We start from the raw sequence: 22,377 nt of genomic DNA, 5'->3' as shown, positions 1-22,377 counted from the left end.
TTGAATGTTTATTTGATCAAAATATGAAATGAATGGACTTTAATTAATATGTTTATGTGTTAAAGTATAAAACTATATGTGCGAAGAGAAGTTTTATCATCTTAGAGTTGAATTAGAGTTTTAGATCTAGGGATGGGATTATAAAGTAAACAAACGAATTAATATTTAGTACGCGATTCATTACGGAATTGTCTAATGAAAGAATGTTCGTCAGGAAATCTGTAATCACAGATATAAGGAACTAATTAATGTAAAAAATGCTTTTGAAACACAAAATTGAAGGTTAATTTTATTATATAATGAAATCAATGGATCTTCTTTTGTCTTTTCATGTGTCAAAGTAAAAAACTATCTGCGCAAAGTGTATTTCTTAAAATTAGATCTAGGTCTAAATCCTTTCTATCTTTTCTCATGTCAACATTGTAGACATGGCCTAGATCCATAAAATACTATAGCTGTAATAGAGTCGGACAACTTTATTTTTTTTTGAGGGTCTTACATTTGTTTTAGGGCTACAATACATTCACTAAGGTCTAAGTTGGTACCCAAGGAACATTCCTGCCTAGTTTTATCAAGATTGGTCAAGCGGTTTTGATGTCTATAAGTAACATACATACATACATACCCCTCACATTCTACTTTATAATATAGATAAATTGATTACCACCAATTAATAAAGTAATATTTTTTTTTATTGATTCATGTTATGTTAGGGACAATGACTAATTGTGCAAAGTTTCAAGTTGATCTTAGAATGGGAAGTGAGTGAAATGACGTGTACACACTGTGTACCAGACAGACAGGCAGACAGAGTGAGTAGTTAAAAGCTTTGTTTAAAAAAAATGGCGAACGGCCTTCGTATTGTCTTCTAAAACTCTGACGTCATTATCACGTGACTTCTCCTCGTTAATGAACGTATTCGCACGGCACTGCACCATTGAACCTAAACAGATGTACAATCAATCGGCGCAACTCGGGGCGGAGGGGCGTGGGTGAAAATAATCCACTTGGTCACAAACATACTTGTAGCAAACTTTCCATCGAACCTCGGGAGAGTAAGGTGACGGTAATATTTGTCTCAAACAATCTTAGAATTCTCTCTCTCTCTCTCCCTCTCATTGTCTCTTTCTTTCTTCTTTCTCTTTATCGCTCTTTCTAACACTTTCACTTTCCTTCTCTCTCTTTCTCTCTCCCTCTTTCGCTCTCTTTTTCTCTCTATCACTCTCAATTGTACTCTCTCTCTCTCTCTCCTCCTCTCTATTAAAGTTCAATTTATGTTTAGGATTTTCAAAAGTTGAAGTCACGGAGTTTTAAAATAAACCCACACACACACTTACCCTTTCACTGGCAGATCAAGCTGGTGGATGCGTTTAAAGAAATACATAGAGTTAGGGTTTAAAAACAAAGCCCCATATAATTTCTTTGCTACACATAATGCAGAAAAATTAAAAAATAGTAAAGTACAACCTTCTGACCTTGCGATCTATGGGGCAGGTGATGTAAAGATCATCGATGTCTGTGGCAGACGATTAACTAGAGTGTCATATGGCCAGCACAACGACCAACCGCTTTTACTTTTCCCCAACTAATGTCAGGTACCAAATAGAGCTAGGTGGACTCAGAGGCGCTCTACAGATTCCAAAAAAAATCAAAATTTCTGTCTTCCTCAGTTCAGAAGCTAAGCCCTTTACCACTCAGCCACCGCGCCTCCACATAAGTCTTTTTGATTGCATTTGTTGTGCAAGTTTTCTAAGATGACAGTCCTTGAATGTCTTCCATTCAGTGAGTTGACAAAGTCTTGCTTCCCAGCATTCAGCGTGACAAAGAAATCTATAGAGCTACCGGATAAGTAAATCTATACATAACAAAACAATATATACAAGACAATTTAACAAAGCAATATAACAATACCCTAGTCACGAACACAAACTAAACAAGGTTACAAAACACAGTTTGTGTGGAAACACAAACTTAAAATCGGCCCCCGAAAAGGTACATCCAGGCAGGCTTCAATATTTTCAGAAAGAACATGCAAATGAAATTATATCAAAGACAAATGAGAGATAAGAATGGAGAAAGAAGGTTAACAGATCTTGTGTATTGCCCCAACGGTCCCGCAGATCAAAGGATAGGTGAAAGTGAATGTAAAGTTAGATGTGAACCTGGCCTAACTAGTTCCCCTTTTAGACCTTGTGGTCTATAGGGCAGATGATGTAAAGTTCATCCGTTTTTGTGGCCTACGATTAGTGAGGGTGTCATGTAGCAAGCACAAAGACCAACCGCCTATACTTTTCCCCAACTAATGTTAGGTACCCATTAGAGCTGAGTGGACTCAGAGGCGCCCAAAGTTGAAAATCCCAGTCTTCACCAGGATTTGAACCCGGACCCCCAGTTCGGAAGCCAAGCGCTTTACCGCTCAGCCACCGCGCCTCCCTTGGCCTAACTGATGTCTTATAATTGATCCAATTGTTTTGAAAAGGCTCAATCTCTCATTCGAATCCTCAAAAAAAAAAAAAAAAAAACTTCCGCAAATAAAAAATGTTCACAAAAATGACATTTATAAGATTACTATTCATTTTAAATTAGGTCTAACTTATAATGCATACTAATTAGCTTTTTCTCTTTAAAAAAACTGCTTGCATAACTGATTTTAAAAATTAGATTTTTCGCTTTCAGAAAAAAAAAAGTAGCCGTTGCATCAGAACTTTGAATGGTCTAAAATATTGTGATGTCGGATTTTCAATATCTTTTCTAGTTTACGAGATCTAAAAGGGACGGACGGACAGACGGTCAGACGGACAAACGGACAGACGGACAGACATTTCGCACAAAACTAATAGCGTCTTTTCCCCTTTCGGGGGCCGCTAAAAATCAACACACAAAACTCATAAAAGTCATGTCAACATTTACTTGCTATCAGCTCTGACATAATCTGACTTAGTTACTGTGGTCCCACACAAGACTTCTTATTTAATACTATAATCTGTACATCTGGAACTAAGATATTTCGAGGCTCAGTACATGCGACTCGCTAGTTACATTCAAGTGTTGGGTCCAGACAAGTTAGACGAGCGGAGATTTCATTCAGATAATGTGGATTTAATGAAAGCCAAGCCGCCAGAAACAAATACACAATCTCAGCCGTTGTTTCTTTGATAACAAGCTGATGTCATCAAGGTCAAACATGTGTGAGTATCATCAAGGTCAAACATGTGGAGATAATGAATGTAGCTACTGCCTGCACTTAAAAACATTTCCATGGAAAGTAAAGAATTTAAAAAAAAATGGCGACCCGACCGACTCAAAACGGCAACTCACAAGAAAGTGTGAAACATTCGCAAGAAGTTTTGAGATTCGGAAAGGTGAAAGTAAAACCATGTTGTTTCTATGACCATTGGGTAAGCAAGGATATTGTGTAGCTAGCTAAACGACCATACCAATCCATTGGTTTCTGTTAGACGTTACAGGGGCGGCCCATGCTTTCAATGAATACAACCAGAAGTGTAGCAAAATATGTCTTCGAGGCTCAGTGAAGAAGACGATGGTAAATATTTTGTTCCACTTTTGGTAATGTGACCAGCACACTGATCATTCGACAAACCAACATTTCAGTTAAACTTTAGTGAAAAGAAAAATGTCCTCTTTACACCTTGGAGAGGACAAGGACCAGTACGGAAATATAGGGGACTTAATATTGTCCGAGAAAGGATAGCCAGTAGCCATCCAAATCATCACTGCTTTCAGTAGCGGATCCAGAGGGGGGCTATTTATTTCCAAACCCTAGCCTTAACTCCCAGTAAACTCTAACCCCATGTATAAACACACACACACAAAAGGTGACCTATATTTCAATTACAGCAGCGTTTCTTAACCTTCATTAATAAATTACTTTGGTGGCCCTTCTCTAGACAGCAATGGAGGTCTGGGGGAGCGGTGTAAGCTTCCCCAGTGGGAATAGGGGAATGCAGAAACGCATACTCCTGACACAGTGGGGTAGCAAGGTACCCGTGGGCCCGGGTTCAAAAATATATTAGTGGGTCCCACCGTCACCCAATAAGACGAATATAATGTATGACAAAACAATTGAGCAACCTGAATGTTTCGGTACATTGAACAAAAGACATTTCAATGCAAGTAGAGAATTTTTTAAATCATCTTATTAAGTTTAGTGTAAAACTCCAAAACAAATTCAAAGTCAAAGTTTGTACAATATTGGAACAGAATAAAACGAGTTAATGGAGTTTGAAAAATATAAAGAAATGTTTTTTGAGTTCTGGTTCCCATTGTACACATTTACATTCCTAAAACACTTCTAAGTGTCAAACTTTGAAACATTGATACAGACTAGTATCTAGTTCTACGTCCATTATTTAAAAGTAAATAGATCGAATATTTATTTACTGAACATTTCTCTGGCCATCTAAGTAGCAAAGTAAAAAAAAAACAGTGCTTCTATTTCTAAACTAGTCAACCGGCGGCGTAGCATACGCCGCTATTTTGCAGGGCCGGCCATAGGCCACTGCAACCTATGCGACCGCAGTGGGCCCGCACTTTCATAGGACCCGCGCTAATTCAAGGTGTGTAAATTATTAAATTAAACCATTTTATAACTTAAAACAGATTTCCCGCGCCCTCCTGTCGATTTACCAGGAGCTCCTGAAGATCTCCCGAACTGGCAAAATACACGAAAAAGTCCTAAAAATATACGGAAACAGATAGACAAAAATTTTTATTTTGGGGTGTCATTCAAAATGGAAAACGCCAATCCTACGCGCGCCATTTGGCATCAGCTGTAATTGTGTAATCTGGTGATAGAAGCTTCTCGCGCTTCAAACTAATGAAGAATTACTTGAGGTCAACAATATTCAAAGATAGATTGAAACATTTGGTAATTCTTGCTATTGAGCGTGATCTATGTAGGAAACAGAATTATTATGATATACTGTATGACTTTGCTAAACGCAAGGCTCGTAAAGTAATTCTGTACGTACTAAAGAATGAATAAAATACATAGACGAATTTATTTTCTAATACAAACTCTTAAATTTCACTTTTTTTTTTCAATTTTCATTATCTGCTTCCCTACCCAAACATGGCCCCTCGATATCCGTTCCTCATAGGGCCCCAAGGTGGTTAAGTCCGGCCCTGCTATTTACATATATATATATATATATATATATATATATATATATATATATATATATATATATATATATATATATATATATATATATATGTAGTAGATTACTTAATCTCTTTCCATGACTTCTTGGTCACAATGGTTATGTCCGGCTATTAAGAGTTGAAGATAGTTTACTCCCTAGTCCAAACCTTACGCAGGACAAGGGGGCAATGGATGCGGGCAGGGTTTGATAAATTTTAACGACAGTGCAGCGCGCATGCAGTCATCCGTAGTGTGAACACAGTTCTTGTGTTTCCTCGTGGACTATCCGCAGAAATAAGAGAGTGATCTTTCCTTTACTTTTTCCTCTCGTTTAAACTGTTGAGGGAAGAAGAGAAATATATATATATATATATAGATGCGCGATCGGCTTATTCGGATGAAGCAATGCCCAAAGGCCATTCTAGTATACAGTGATATTGGAGGCACCATTTGTTCAACTATTTCAGCTGACGTCTGGTGTTCACAAATATGAAAACCTAGAAATGACTATCTAATTGTTATTTCTTTGGATGTTCCGTCATTGGAGATTACTAAACAGTATACAAAAATAATGCTAATTTGATCAACTTTTTATGTCTTGAGTGCTGCCACCAATGAAAGAGAAAATTGGTTTAAAATGGATGTTCTAAAGTACCGGTAGTTTTGCCATCGTTGCATTGCTAAACAGGTCTATTATTAGGCTTATCTCGTTTTGAATCTGTGTGGCTTTGATTTCCTGTCAAATTCATAGCAATTATCTGAGGTTTTTGTATTAATATATGGTGTTAAATTTCTTTAAGAGCTATGAACCAAGTTTCAACTAAATACTAAGCATTGGTCAGTGAAAGACGCTATTCAGGGCCGGCCTTTAGTCACTGCAACCTATGCGGTCGCAATGGGCCTAGCACTTTCATAGGCCCCACGCTAATTCTAGGTGTAAATTATCAAATTACACCAATACAACCTATATATAATAATAGGCCTCCTGATTTTTCCAGGGCCTCCTCGAAATCTCCTAAAATTATTAAAATTGTTAGGGCCGCCCTGACGCTATTCCATGATCAATTTAGTCCTCTTTCTATATTCTAGAATGTAAATTTGTATTCTAAACCTGCTCGCCAACTCGGTTTCCTCATTCATTGCAATAGCACAAACATATTCAACTTAAACGATTCCTATGTTAACACTCTGATGTTTCTTTGGCTTGCTAAATATTCAATGTTATTTTTATTTTATTTGTTTTTTTTGTTTAGATTTCATCTCCTTTTTATTCTGATATAAGCCTATTGACCACATTAGCATTTTTTACAATAGGCCTACAGAAGACACACACACAAACAATGTTGATGAAGACTAACGAATCGTCGTCCTAATTGAATGTTTCATAACAATATCAATTTCATCGGATGAAATAGTTTTTAAAACAGCCGTAGAAGACACCCATGGAAACCAAAGATATGATTTTACATATTTTAAATATAAAACAAAATAAAAATAAATTAAGCTTTGAGAAAATTGAATATTTATCAGCTGTATCGAAATTTTATTTCGTGACAATCAGGACTATCCCTATTTCTTAATCAAACTCTTCCTATTCCCCCCCCCCTTTCATGTACTACTACCAATGGTTTTATGAACAGACAAGGAAAAAAAGAATGGGACGATATGGAAACGATTGTCACCCTAAACGCACGATTAGGGCTAGCCAGCATTACAATTTACAAAACCTAATGGAAAGCAAAATTCTTACATTAAAGCTTAAAACTCTGGTTTTTGAAGTTAATAGATACGGCGATTTACAAAAGGGCATTTATTTTTTCACTTTGGTGTCATCCCCATGTTCTCATGTAGGCCCAAATAGTCAAGAGTCATAGGCTTAAGCGCAATGACACCATTTACGAATTTGTTGCTACGCCACAGGCTGAGGGTCCTTTATGGTAGTGGGCCCGGGTTTGAACCCCTTTTCACCATGGATGCTACGCCACTGTTCTGACATCTACAACTCATTATTCATCATATCAAAAAGGGCAGTTCAAATTAAGTCAAATAAAGTAATGTGGGGGGAAAGAGCCGATACTGAAGTGTGAGTGAAATTCAAGGTACAAATAGCGTAAGTATATCTTTATTTATCGTAATTTTATCTTTTGTTAAGTGATACCTTTTGTAGTGCGCCACCACTCAAAAGTTCGCTAGTAGCGCAACACACTATTTTTTGTTTAAATGACACTAACATAAGGCTATATAGGCTTTATATTAAATTCTTATATCGAATCGCCCCCCCCCCCATTCTCTAATGTCAAATTCAATCATTAGCAATAATTATAAAATAGAGAAAGGTCTCTAGCATGATTGTTTTCTTTTGCCTCCCCCTTCCTTTTCTGACGAAAACATGGCTGTTAAAACAGAATAGTCTAATATGGCGACAGATTCTATGTTATTGCGCATAAATATTTAAAGAAATTTCCCCGAAAGGGGAAAAGATGCTATAAGTTTTGTGTGGTCTGTCTGTCTGTCCGTCCGTCTTCCCGTTTAGATATCGTAAACTAGAAAAGATAGGGAAAATCCGACATCATGATATTTTAGACTATTCAAAGTTCTGATGCAACGGTTACTTTTTTCTTTTCTGAAAATTCAATATTTGAAAATCAACTATGCAAGCAGTTATCATGTACGAAACCCAACTAAAGGACATTTATTTTTACGGAAATGTTGTTTTCTTGAGACTTTGAATAAGGGATTGACCCTTTACAAAACAATTAGAACAATTAGATAATCATTATATGACATCAGTTACGCCTGGTTCACATCTAGCTTCACCTTCACTTTCACCTATCCCTTGGTCTGCTGTACCGTTGGGGTACAAAAAAGGATCTGTCAACGTTCTTTCTCCATTTTTCTCTGTCGTTTGACTTTGATAGAATTTCATTATGATATTCTTTCTGAAAATATTGAAACCTGCTTTTTTACCTGCCTGGGTGGACCACTTCGATATATATATATATATCATGGGCGTAGCCAGGATTTTTTTCGGGGGGGGGGGGGGGGGTTGGGGGGAATTATTTGAACCCCAACCCCCCCCCCCCGGCTACGCCCATGATATATATACTTCTCAACCTTCGGCGGAAAAAAGACAACTAAAGAAAAAACAGCCATGTTGAGACATTTCTCTTGACAGCTAGGGGGTCTGGGGGAGCGCTGTAATAATGTTTTACTTGAAAAATATTCTAATATGAATTTACAGGCCCTTAGTACATTGCAAATACAACAGATTTGTTTCTTGAAAAGATAAGATACCCCACATATTTAGAGGAAAAAAAAATATTCGAGAAATACTAATAATTGTTCAGGCCTTTCTCTTTATAGATAGGTGCTCACTGGGAGCGCTGTAGGCCCTCCCAGTGGGGTCCGGGGCAAAGCCCCGACGCCAAAAGCGTTTTCTTGCATTCTTCACTGCTTCTCCTGACATCTACATCGAAAAGTAATATTTTTAAAAAGTTCATTTGTAAGTAATACATTTTGTTCAATAAGCATGTTTGTAACTTTGTTTTCTTACAGAACTATAATTCAAAGCTTTAAACAAAAAAATTCGGAAGTGGGAGGAGAAAGTACGTGTGCCAATTAGATTCTACTCTAATTTTTTTTTTATACAACAGAAAAATATCAGTATGAGCAAAAATTGGAAAAAGATGACTAGGAAAACAATATTTGGGTTCAGAACTCATCTCAATTGTTACTATTATAATGACAAATTTTGTATGAATTCTAAATTTTCCAAAACAAAGTCTTTCGTAAAATAACTAAGATAAATTACATAAACTATGTCGCCGTATTTGACTATTCTGTTTTAAAACGTCATGTTTTCGTCTGGAAAGGGGAGAGGGTGGTAGAGTGAAAACGATTAATCCTCGCTCCTTTTTCATTTCTCCTAATGATTGCATTTGGCATTAAAGAATAGGGGTGGGGCGACTCGATATAAGAATTTAATTTATAGCATATATAAATTAGTGACAACTTTGTTTAAATTTTTAAATTTCTTAATTTGTTTGGTTTGTCCGATGGTCGGAAGGTGATTGCATGTATCGCCCCTACCACCTGGTAGAACCCTTTTTCTTTGTTCACAATCTATTTTTTCTTCATAAAAATAGGACCGCCCCCCTCAGAGGGCAAGAGTGGGGAGGGCAGTAGAAGCAATCGCCCCCCCCCCCTCACCTAACCGAATCGGCTAAGATACCAGAAGTGTAGCGACATAATATAAAAATTATATAGTAATTCAACTCATTTTGTTCACAAACTATGATGTCTAATTAAAAGTAGGACCGCCCCCCCACTCAAAGGGTTTAGGTGGGAAGAGCAGTAGATGTATTCGCCCCCTACTCCACCCAATCGGCTAACAGGGGAACGACGTAATATAAAGATCGGTTAAAATATCAATAACACGTGTTAATAATATAGATATTTAATTGATTCTGTTAACAAGCTGTGATTTCTACAAATAAATTGGAACGCACCTCCCCACTCGAAAGTTGATAGTGGGGGGGGGGGGAGGGCGGGATTATGCCATCTCTACCTCCTCATCCCACCAATCGGCCAATATACTAGAGGAGGGCGGCGAAATAATCTAAAAATAGGTTGAAATATAAATAATTAGTATATAATATTAACATAACTAACAAGGTTACAAAGACAGTTTGTGTGGAAACACAAACTTAAAATCGGCCCCCGAAGTGGTCCACCCAGGCAGGCTTCAATATTTTCAGAAAGAAAATCCAAATGAAATTATATCAAAGACAAATGAGAGATAAGAATGGAGAAAGAAGGTTGACAGATCTTGTGTAGTGCCCCAATGGTGCTGCAGATCAAAGGATAGGTGCAAGTGAATGCAAAGTTAGATGTGAGCCTGGCCTAACTAGTTCCCCTTTTAGACCTTGTGGTCTACAGGGCAGATGATATAAATTTCATCTGTTATTGTGGCCTACGGTTAACGACCAACCGCCTTTACTTTTCCCCAACTAATGTCAGGTACCCATTAGAGCTGGGTAGATTCAGAGGCGCCCAAGGATTCCGAAGTTGAAAATCCCTGTCTTTACCAGGATTCGAACCCGGGACCCTCGGTTCGGAAGCTAAGCTTTACCGAGCTTCTCCAGGTCTTTACATAATGTAATTGTTTTGAAAAGGATTTATCTTTAATCTGAATTGTTATACGCTGTGTAGTAATAAAAAGTGTTTAAGAAAATGAGGTTAATAAGATTACTATTCGTTTTAAATTAGGTCTAACTTATAATGCATACTAATAAGCTTTTTCTCTTTAAAGAAAAAAATATTATTGTTCGAATTTTTTTTTCTGCTTGCATAACTGATTTTAAAAATTAGATTTTTCGCTTTCAGAAAAAAAAAAAGTAGCCGTTGCATCAGAACTTTGAATGGTCTAAAATATTGTGATGTCGGATTTTCAATATCCTTTCTAGTTTACGAGATCTCCAAGTCTTCACCAGGATTCGAACCCGGGACCCTCGGTTCGGAAGCTAAGCGCTTTACCGAGCCTCTCCTGGTCTTTACATAATGTAATTGTTTTGAAAAGGCTTAATATTTTATTTGAATTCTGTGTCCTAGCAATTTCAATAGTATTCAACAAAATGATGTTTATAACATTACTATTCCTTTTAAATTAGGTTTAACTTATAATGCATACTAATTAGCTTTTTCTCTTTAAAAAACTGCTTGCATAACTGATTTTAAAAATTAGATTTTTCGCTTTCAGGAAAAAAAAAAGTAGCCGTTGCATCAGAACTTTGAATGGTCTAAAATAGTGTGATGTCGGATTTTCAATATCTTTTCTAGTTTACGAGATTTAAACGGGACGGACGGACAGACGGACAGACATTTCCCACAAAACTAATAGCGACTTTTCCCCTTTCGGGGGCCGCTAATAAATTCATAAACTAATTGTGTGATTTCTTTACTTAAATTCGTCCGTCCTTCTTCCCCTTATGGTTGGGGATCTGCCGAGTGTGTGGGGGGGGGGGGGGGCGATCGCCCCTACCCCCCCCCCCCTCATCCTCCAGTGCGCTGAAGGGGGGTTTAAACTCAAAACCCCTTTGGCTACGCTCACAGCATTTTGAGTGCAAAATTTGCTTTTTTTATATATTGAAAAGGTGGTTTTTAGCAGCAAACATCGGTGGAGAGGGGTTTTAAACGCTCATAGAATCTGATGACTGATGAATGGATAGTGATATATTGAAGAGGGGGTCTTATCGTTCATTTCGGAGGGGGTTTTAAACTCAAAAACCCTCTTGGCTGCGCTGGGGCAAGTGATAGTTTAGTAATAAAATCTCACCTAAAAGAAACAAAAAATCAGTCATTAAACTCCGACCCACATCCCTGCGACTATGCCCATGCACTAAATGTCCTAGTCTAGTCTTAGACTTACTGCTAGTACTGGTCTTACTGTAGTCCTGTCTTAGTTCTAGTACTGATCTTAGTGTAGTCCTAGTACTGGTCTTAGTGTAGTCCTAGTACTGGTCTTAGTGTAGTCCTGTCTTAGTCCTAGTACTGGTCTTAGTGTAGTCTTGTCTTAGTCCTAGTACTGGTCTTAGTGTAGTCCTAGTACTGGTCTTAGTGTAGTCCTGTCTTAGTCCTAGTACTGGTCTTAGTGTAGTCCTGTCTTAGTCCTAGTACTGGTCTTAGTGTAGTCCTAGTACTGGTCTTAGTGTAGTCCTGTCTTAGTCCTAGTACTGGTCTTAGTGTAGTCCTGTCTTAGTCCTAGTACTGGTCTTAGTGTAGTCCAGTCTTAGCCCTAGTACTGGTCTTAGTGTAGTCCTAGTACTGGTCTTAGTGTAGTCCTAGTACTGGTCTTAGTGTAATCCTGTCTTAGTCCTAGTACTGGTCTTAGTGTAGTCCTGTCTTAGTCCTAGTACTGGTCTTAGTGTAATCCTGTCTTAGTCCTAGTACTGGTCTTAGTGTAGTCCTGTCTTAGTTCTAGTACTGGTCTTAGTGTAGTCCTAGTACTGGTCTTAGTGTAGTCCTGTCTTAGTCCTAGTACTGGTCTTAGTGTAGTCCTAGTACTGGTCTTAGTGTAATCCTGTCTTAGTCCTAGTACTGGTCTTAGTGTAGTCCTAGTACTGGTCTTAGTGTAGTCCTAGTACTGGTCTTAGTGTAGTCCTAGTACTGGTCTTAGTGTAGTCCTGTCTTAGTCCTAGTACTGGTCTTAGTGTAGTCCTAGTACTGGTCTTAGTGTAGTCCTGTCTTAGTCCTAGTACTGGTCTTAGTGTAGTCCTAGTACTGGTCTTAGTGTAGTCCTGTCTTAGTTCTAGTACTGGTCTTAGTGTAGTCCTAGTACTGGTCTTAGTGTAGTCCTGTCTTAGTCCTAGTACTGGTCTTAGTGTAGTCCTAGTACTGGTCTTAGTGTAGTCCTGTCTTAGTCCTAGTACTGGTCTTAGTGTAGTCCTAGTACTGGTCTTAGTGTAGTCCTGTCTTAGTTCTAGTACTGGTCTTAGTGTAGTCCTAGTACTGGTCTTAGTGTAGTCCTAGTACTGGTCTTAGTGTAATCCTGTCTTAGTCCTAGTACTGGTCTTAGTGTAGTCCTAGTACTGGTCTTAGTGTAATCCTGTCTTAGTCCTAGTACTGGTCTTAGTGTAGTCCTAGTACTGGTCTTAGTGTAGTCCTGTCTTAGTTCTAGTACTGGTCTTAGTGTAGTCCTAGTACTGGTCTTAGTGTAGTCCTAGTACTGGTCTTAGTGTAATCCTGTCTTAGTCCTAGTACTGGTCTTAGTGTAGTCCTAGTACTGGTCTTAGTGTAGTCCTAGTACTGGTCTTAGTGTAGTCCTGTCTTAGTTCTAGTACTGGTCTTAGTGTAGTCCTAGTACTGGTCTTAGTGTAGTCCTAGTACTGGTCTTAGTGTAATCCTGTCTTAGTCCTAGTACTGGTCTTAGTGTAGTCCTGTCTTAGTCCTAGTACTGGTCTTAGTGTAATCCTGTCTTAGTTCTAGTACTGGTCTTAGCGTAGTCCTAGTACTGGTCTTAGTGTAATCCTGTCTTAGTCCTAGTACTGGTCTTAGTGTAGTCCTGTCGTATTTCTAGTACTGGTCTTAGTGTAGTCCTAGTACTGGTCTTTGTGTAATCCTGTCTTAGTCCTAGTACTGGTCTTAGTGTAGTCCTGTCTTAGTCCTAGTACTGGTCTTAGTGTAATCCTGTCTTAGTTCTAGTACTGGTCTTAGTGTAGTCCTAGTACTGGTCTTAGTGTAATCCTGTCTTAGTCCTAGTACTGGTCTTAGTGTAGTCCTGTCTTATTTCTAGTACTGGTCTTAGTGTAGTCCTAGTACTGGTCTTTGTGTAATCCTGTCTTAGTCCTAGTACTGGTCTTAGTGTAGTCCTGTCTTAGTCCTAGTACTGGTCTTAGTGTAATCCTGTCTTAGTTCTAGTACTGGTCTTAGTGTAGTCCTAGTACTGGTCTTAGTGTAATCCTGTCTTAGTCCGAGTACTGGTCTTAGTGTAGTCCTAGTACTGGTCTAAGGTCTTAGTGTAGTCCTAGTACTGGTCTTAGTGTAATCCTGTCTTAGTTCTAGTACTGGTCTTAGTGTAATCCTGTCTTAGTCCTAGTACTGGTCTTAGTGTAATCCTGTCTTAGTTCTAGTACTGGTCTTAGTGTAGTCCTAGTACTGGTCTTAGTGTAATCCTGTCTTAGTTCTAGTACTGGTCTTAGTGTAATCCTGTCTTAGTCCTAGTACTGGTCTTAGTGTAATCCTGTCTTAGTTCTAGTACTGGTCTTAGTGTAGTCCTAGTACTGGTCTTAGTGTAATCCTGTCTTAGTCCTAGTACTGGTCTTAGTGTAATCCTGTCTTAGTTCTAGTACTGGTCTTAGTGTAGTCCTAGTACTGGTCTTAGTGTAATCCTGTCTTAGTTCTAGTACTGGTCTTAGTGTAATCCTGTCTTAGTCCTAGTACTGGTCTTAGTGTAATCCTGTCTTAGTCCTAGTACTGGTCTTAGTGTAATCCTGTCTTAGTTCTAGTACTGGTCTTAGTGTAGTCCTAGTACTGGTCTTAGTGTAGTCCTGTCTTAGTCTGAAATTAATTTTAAAAAAAGACCAGAAATAGTGACATTTACTTCAGTTTAATATAGAAACAATGTTTATTTGACCGGAAGTGACGCATAAGTGGTCAGGAAGTAATTTAAAATAAAAGACCACCAGGTCATCAAGAAAGGTGCATATCCTTGTGTCCCACAGACCTGGCCCTTGTTCTGCAACAGGAAATGTCATGTGGGTGAAGATCTGGTCAGGGCTGTTGTTTTAATTCAGCACATTAGCAAATTTACAATGTAGGCGTCTGTACTTTTGGTAAAAAAGATTATGTTAATGGAGCAGACATAACTCCTGCCCCCCCCCCCCAAATCCCACATTCTTACGTAATCTCTTTCATTCATATTCACATTCGTCCAGAGTTTAAAAACATATACACATCCGTCCAGTGTTTAAAAACATATATACATCCGTCCAGTGTTTAAAAACATATACACATCCGTCCAGTGTTTAAAAACATATATACATCCGTCCAGTGTTTAAAAACATATATACATCCGTCCAGTGTTTAAAAACATATATACATCCTTCCAGTGTTTAAAAACATATATACATCCGTCCAGTGTTTAAAAACATATATACATCCGTCCAGTGTTTAAAAACATATATACATGCGTCCTGAGTTTAAAAACATATACACATTCGTCCTGAGTTTAAAAACATATACACATTCGTCCTGAGTTTAAAAACATATACACATTCGTCCTGAGTTTAAAAACATATACACATCCGTCCTGAGTTTAAAAACATATACACATTCGTCCTGAGTTTAAAAACATATACACATGATATTTACAGACGTTAGAAATCTTAATTCTGAGAGACGTCATATCTTATCAAATGACAGACAAACATGTATAGAAGTACTAAAAAAAACAAACAGATTTATTAACTCTATTTAAAGACTTTTAAACTCAAATCACTTATATACTCTGTTGACATATACTCTATTGATCGACTCATATACGTCATAGCCAGACTTAATTACTTCATAGATAAATGTATATACTTCATTGATTGATGTATATACTTCTAAGACAGGCTTATATATTTATATACTACATAGGCATATACTTCATAGAGACCTATATACTTTATAGACAGACTTAAATGCTTCATAGATTTATATAGACCTACTTCATAAAAAGATGTATACACTTTATAGACAGATATATATAGGCCCTACTTCCTAGATAGATTTATATACTCAATTGACTTACAATATACATATATATTTGCAGGCTACATGCTGGCCACCGGATCGATTCATAAATCCTGACATTATATTGAAGTGAAAAAGTAAAATGAATTAATTCACAAAAAGAAGTCAGTTTGTAGGTTAAAAAAACATTTTAACATTTTGTAATTCCGCGTGAGCAAAAGTTAAATTTAGAAGAACATACTATTTAACCTAAATTTAGCAAGGACATACTATTTAACCTAAATTTAGCAAGAACATACTATTTAACCTAAATTTAGCAAGGACATACTATTTAACCTAAATTTAGCAAGGACATACTATTTAACCTAAATTTAGCAAGAACATACTATTTAACCTAAATTTAGCAAGAACATACTATTTAACCTAAATTTAGCAAGAACATACTATTTAACCTAAATTTAGCAAGAACATACTATTTAACCTAAATTTATAAAGAACATACTATTTAACCTAAATTTAGTCTTGTGGCAGATTGTGTGTGTGTTTAGAATTTATTACCCAAAAAAATATAATAATAACAAAGAATGGGTAAAATATGTAACATCACAAAGCCTCGAGTCGGAAGTGGCCTCGAAACTGAAACGGCCTCGAAGTGAAATTGCCTCGAACGTAAAGTAGTCTCGAATCTGGCGAGATTACCTTCACCTCTGCTTGGCGCAATTGTTCTGCCTAAACAAAACATTTCTAAAGCCCAGGAGAACGCTTGCAGCCTAGTTGTGTGGGCTGGACCATGACGTGGACCTCTGGACTTTGTCGTGGACCTCTGGACCCTGACGTAAGCCTCTCATTTGGAGTAATGGAACCTCCATTAAGAAAGAGTACATCATTCCAATGTCTGGGTGTGTCCTCTGGACAAGTCACGTGACTCCAGTTTGCACACGACCCTATGTAATAAACTAGAAGTAAAGTGCAGAAGTACCTGAAGGAAAGCTTCAAGAACAACCTCTTTCATTGTGTGCAGGAAGTTCTTTTCATGTTTTACATCTCGTAGATTCAAAAATGAACTCTGTCTTAGATCGGAATAGAATATCGACTCCGTATAAAGTGGTATAACCAAAAATGATTTATTTTCAAATTGGATTTGTTGGTCGGGGTTAGATTGTCATGTTTAAGTAGTAAATCTTACATCTATTCCCAAGGCGCCAACTTGACTTAGCTGACATAAAAGAGAGCACCTGGTTGCATGCGGTCTCAGAACGAGACAGCTGGAGGTCATTCGAAAAGGTCGCGAGATACACATTGAAACCGAGGACAGACGCTGAGGCGGAAAGAAAATCTTAATCGACCACCGCAGGACAACGGTTATGCTTGGCCTGCATGTGGCAAAATATGTAGGTCACAGCTAAGGCTGCGTAGCCACGGGAAATATTGCATTCCTCATTAATCTTCGAACTCGAAGACAAGTCTTAGTATTATTATTATTCCAAGACGAAAAAAAAAGTTACTTTCTTTTTGCCTTGCAGCCCTAGAGTATTAAAGTCTTTTCCGTGTGTGTGTGTGTATCATAAGTCCTTGAATAGCCCTACAAAAGGACCAATAGTTTGGATCTAAATGTGACACTCGTGATTGCCAAATGTTTTAGTCACGTACAACGTATCAACACTTCAAGGCCAAACATTGACTGCTCGTCCAAAACTTCCCTTATGATCAACGCTTGGATTTTTTTCCAGATAACAATAATCTGGAAAATCTCAACTTTACAAAATGTTGGTTCTCAATCTGTAATGGGGTCTTCGGCTATGTCTTTGAACAAAAAGTTTTATTTGAATTTCACAATTTGCTAAAATAGTTGACCATTGGTAGCTTAGACTATAAGATACTTAGTTTACAACAAATTTGAGAATCACTTCTTCGTGTCACAGAGTCCAAATTCAAGAAACAACGGAGATCGTCTGACCCGGAAGTACTAACAAGAACCCACCTCTAAAGTCTCGTATTGGATTAGATCAGTCAGTGAATAGGTGCACGATTTTAAAATGCAATAAATGTTTCAATCTCAACAAAGTGAAAGTAACTCTGAAAGTGATCACTTTAAAACTCAAAACTTCCTTTTCTTATCCAAGGTCTCAGATTAGTTATTTTTTTCATTTTATATCTACTAGTACTTAATGCCTGGAGTCTTAGTGGTACAGAGGGTCGCATCAGTGGCGTAGCAAGGTACCCATGGGCCCGGGTTCAAGAATGTCTTGGTGGGCCACACTCCACCAGTAAGACAAATTTAGTGAGTGATAAAACAATGAAGTCATCGTGATATTTACCAATGCAAGTAGTCTCCCTTGTTTTATAAGTAACACCTCATGACGTTTGATTCTGTAAGGACTCCAACAAGTAAATAGTGTCTTCCAAGTCAATGTTGGTAGAGAACTCTTTAACAGAATTAAACGACTTAAAAGTGGTTTAAATGGACAGACAAATATTTTATGAGATCTATTTCCCATTATAGGAATTAACATTCAGAAAACAACTTCTAGGTGTGACATTTATTGACTAAACTTTCTCTCTGGCCATCTAAGTAGCAACGTCAGAATTCAGTTCATCTATTTCTAAACTTTCTCTGGCCATCTAAGTAGCAAAGTCAGAATTCAGTTCATCTATTTCTAAACTTTCTCTGGCCATCTAAGTAGCAAAGTCAGAATACAGTTCATCTATTTCTAAACTTTTAGCACAGTAAACAGAATTCTCGTACGACTGTTTTAGCTGAAACATTGCTTGAAAGTCATTGTACTATCTGTACTCTGACAACAATGATCTTTAATCACAGCATCATTCTTACCATTTTTTTTTCTTCCAGGTTCTATTCCATCGTTCTCTAATCACCTCTATCCCCCCCCCCCTTTTCACATTTTAAATTTTTTATTTTTTTTTATTTTAGTGCATCAAGAGAAGTCTTTGCAACGTCAACCAACTCTTTGTTACAGATTTGGTTGTAGTGGCTGAGGGACTTAATTGTGAAATATTATCATAGATTAATAACTAACAATGTCAGTCGTGTAGACTAGTGGTTTCCAGACTTTTTTGGACCCATGGATCCCTTTTATAGTTGAAACTTTCCCCAGGAAACCCCAAGCTGAAAAAAGCTACACGAATGGATCAAAAATTACAAACAAAATGTGTTGAAGAAGTAATTATTGAAATTATAATTTATGTTTTAAATAACATTTTAAAGAAAATTAATAACTTTGATAAGATTTTGATAAGTGTATTTAGGAATGTGTATTTTATGTCTGGTTCAATGTGTATTTATGTCTGGTTCAATGCAATGTGTATTTATGTCTGGCTCAATGTGTATTTATATCTGACTCAATGTGTATTTATGTCTGGCTCAATGTGTATTTATGTCTGGTTCAATGCAATGTGTATTTATGTCTGGCTCAATGTGTATTTATGTTTGGCTCAATGTGTATTTATGTCTGGTTCAAGGCAATGTGTATTTATGTCTGACTCAATGTGTATTTATTTCTGGCTCAATGTGTATTTATATCTGGCTCAATGTATATTTATGTCTGGTTCAATGCAATGTGTATTTATGTCTGGCTCAATGTGTATTTATGTCTGGCTCAATGCAATGTGTATTTATGTCTGGCTCAATGTGTATTTATGTCTGGCTCAATGTGTATTTATGTCTGGCTCAATGTGTATTTATGTCTGGTTCAATGCAATTTGTATTTATGTCTGGCTCAATGTGTATTTATGTCTGGCTCAATGTGTATTTATGTGTGGCTCAATGTGTATTTATGTCTGGCTCAATGTGTATTGATGTCTGGTTCAATGCAATGTGTATTTATGTCTGGCTCAATGTGTATTTATGTCTGGTTCAATGCAATGTGTATTTATGTCTGGCTCAATGTGTATTTATGTCTGGCTCAATGTGTATTTATGTCTGGCTCAATGTGTATTTATGTCTGGTTCAATGCAATGTGTATTTATGTCTGGCTCAATGTGTATTTATGTCTGGCTCAATGTGTATTTATGTCTGGTTCAATGCAATGTGTATTTATGTCTGGCTCAATGTGTATTTATGTCTGGCTCAATGTGTATTTATGTCTGGCTCAATGTGTATTTATGTCTGGCTCAATGTTTGTGAGGTTTATAATGGATCTGAATCCATGCTCTACCAGAAAAGACGACATCGCAGTCTACAACTTCTGTGCAATAACCCATAATGCTGGACATACTTTTAAGTACCACTCATAAAAAAGATCTGTCAATGCACTGAGCCACTTAGTCAATTCTTCTATCATTGCTCAGTTTGTTAAATGTATAATGCCGAAAGTTAGTTTGTGTCCAAAACGATGCGTATTACTTTACTTCTAGCTGGTCAAATAAGTTCTTCCCCACTAGTGTGCGACTTTCCAGACTTTGAAATGAATAAAATAATGAAATGTTTTAAGACGCACGCAGTTCATCGTCCTCTGGTTAAAACACTAAACATTGTATTTGGAAATATAACCACCCAACACCAGCGTCATAGATCGAAATGAGATTATTTTATATTAAACTTTGCGGAGACCCCATAACATTATTCAGGGACCCCTATATCAAATTTTATTTTTCATGGACCCGTGGGGGGTTTGTACGGACCACTTTGGGAAGCACTGTTGTAGACCTATGCCTGGCGAAGCTGGAGCGGAGAGTACACTCTTGGGCTGTTTGGTCTCTTAAAGTTTTGTTGATAGAATTCAATCTTCCAACATTCAGTAAGTGAAGATTTCAAAAATAATGTTTCACTAAATAAATAATTTCAAATCTATCTTGTTAATGGCCAGGGTCATTATTTATTAAACAGCAATTTAGGAATTGCAAACCATATAGTAAAGTTTACAGGAGCTTTGTATAGATTCAAAATTATCTACCCTTTTCCAGCATTACCTCCTTATGTCATAGCGCAATGTTTCTCAAAATTTTACCGATGGCACCCCCCCCCCCACCATGAAAAAGGTTAGTTCCCAGCTCCTTTAGCCTGCTGGGAATCCCTCAGTACGATCCGGAAGAGTTTTAATAAGTAAATGAAAAGTAAATATAGATCTTATTATAGCCCAATGTTCTGGTTTTATAAAAATGATGAACAATACAAATCTATAATTGAAGTACTTTTTAGATTTTCTAGTTAATGTGCTATAAATATTTATAAATTTATAATCTGTGGTATAATTATTTTTTAATTTAATTTAATTTATGTGGTAAAAATATTTATAAATGTATCATCTGTGGTATATCTATCCTCTGTGGTCTAAATATTTATAAATTTATCATCTGTGGTCTAAATATTTATAAATTTATCATCTGAGGTCTAAATATTTATAAATTAATTATCTGTGGTACTAATATTTATTGATTTATCATCTGTGGTATAAATAGTTATTGATTTATCATCTTTTGGTATACATATTTATAAATTTATTATCTGTGTAAATGTAAATAGTTATAACTTTATCATCTTTGGTATAAATATTTTATAAATTTATCATCTTTGGTTTAAATATTTATAAATTAGTCATCTGTGGTGTAAATATTTATAAATTTATCACACGTGGTATAAATATTTATAAATTTATCATCTGTGGTCTAAATATTTATAAATGTATCATCTATGGTATAAATATATATAAATTTATCACCTGTGGTCAAAATATTTATATATTTATCATCTGTTGTATTAATATTTATTGATTTATCATCTGTGGTATAAATAGTTATTGATTTAGCATCTTTGGTATAAATATTTATAAATTTATAATCTGTCATATAATATTAATAAATTTATCATATGTGATATACATATTTATTAATTTATCATCTATGGTATATATATATTTTAATTTATCATATGTGGTATAACTATTTATAAATTTATCATCCGTGGTAAAATATTTATTAATTTATCATCCGTGATATAAATATTTATAAATTTATCATCCGTGATATAAATATTTATAAATTTATCATCTGCGATATAAATATTTATTAATTTATCATCGGTGGTATAAATATTTATTATTTACGACATGAACTAAATTCCTCCTTCATCAGCATTCAAGTGTCACACTGACCTAGTGACACGAAGGGTCGGGTTTCAGTGTGAAATCAATAAATCATTAGTGTATGTAGGAGTGTGTATCTATGTGTGTGTATGTGTGGGATTGCGTGCGTGTAGTTTTCTTCATTATGAGGTTGATCCTGTGTGGCTGTGCAAGTCAGATTGCCTAGGCCCTCGACATATTCTGACATGCATGCAGCATGAATTAATTCATTCAATATTTTAAAATAAGATTAAATTTTTAAAAAAATAATGATGATTCTAGAAGAAGAATAAAAAGAATGAAACCACATTATAAACCATTCCTAAATCAACACTGAGAATTTAAATGAATGAAATGAATATTATTTGAAAAAAAAACAGCAGAGATCCAAGCAAAGAACCAACAGAGATCCAAGCAAAGAGCCAACAGAGATCCAAGCAAAGAACCAACAGAGATCCAAGCAAAGAACCAACAGAGATCCAAGCAAAGAACCAACAGAGATCCAAGCAAAGAACCAACAGAGATCCAAGAAAGAACCAACAGAGATCCAAGCAAAGAACCAACAGAGATCCAAGCAAAGAACCAACAGAGATCCAAGAAAGAACCAACAGAGATCCAAGCAAAGAACCAACAGAGATCCAAGCAAAGAACCAACAGAGATCCAAGCAAAGAACCAACAGAGATCCAAGCAAAGAACCAACAGAGATCCAAGCAAAGAACCAACAGAGATCCAAGCAAAGAACCAACAGAGATCCAAGCAAAGAGCCAGCAGAGATCCAAGAAAGAACCAACAGAGATCCAAGCAAAGAGCCAACAGAAACTCGAGAACGAATCGGAAGACTCGCTATTAAAATCTCTTTACCTACCACACCGCTCTTCTTGTCGGAGCATTCTAACTAG

At 36.6% G+C, this 22,377-nt stretch overlaps 1 protein-coding gene across 1 annotated transcript in view; it reads left to right on the top strand.

Annotated features, from left to right (window-relative positions):
* Positions 1-22,377, top strand: part of LOC106072272 (splicing regulatory glutamine/lysine-rich protein 1-like) — a 27,015-nt gene extending 4,638 nt beyond the window's left edge. Inside the window, exon 2 of the mRNA XM_056023428.1 lies at positions 21,858-22,377. Within this exon, the coding sequence (XP_055879403.1) occupies positions 21,858-22,377 (520 nt within the window). The remainder of the gene's footprint in view (positions 1-21,857) is intronic.

Source organism: Biomphalaria glabrata, chromosome 3 (genome assembly GCF_947242115.1).
Source record: "Biomphalaria glabrata chromosome 3, xgBioGlab47.1, whole genome shotgun sequence".
Lineage (NCBI taxonomy): Eukaryota > Metazoa > Mollusca > Gastropoda > Planorbidae > Biomphalaria > Biomphalaria glabrata.
The sequence above is the reverse complement of the archived record's forward strand: the minus strand, read 5'-3'. Positions and strand labels throughout refer to the sequence as shown.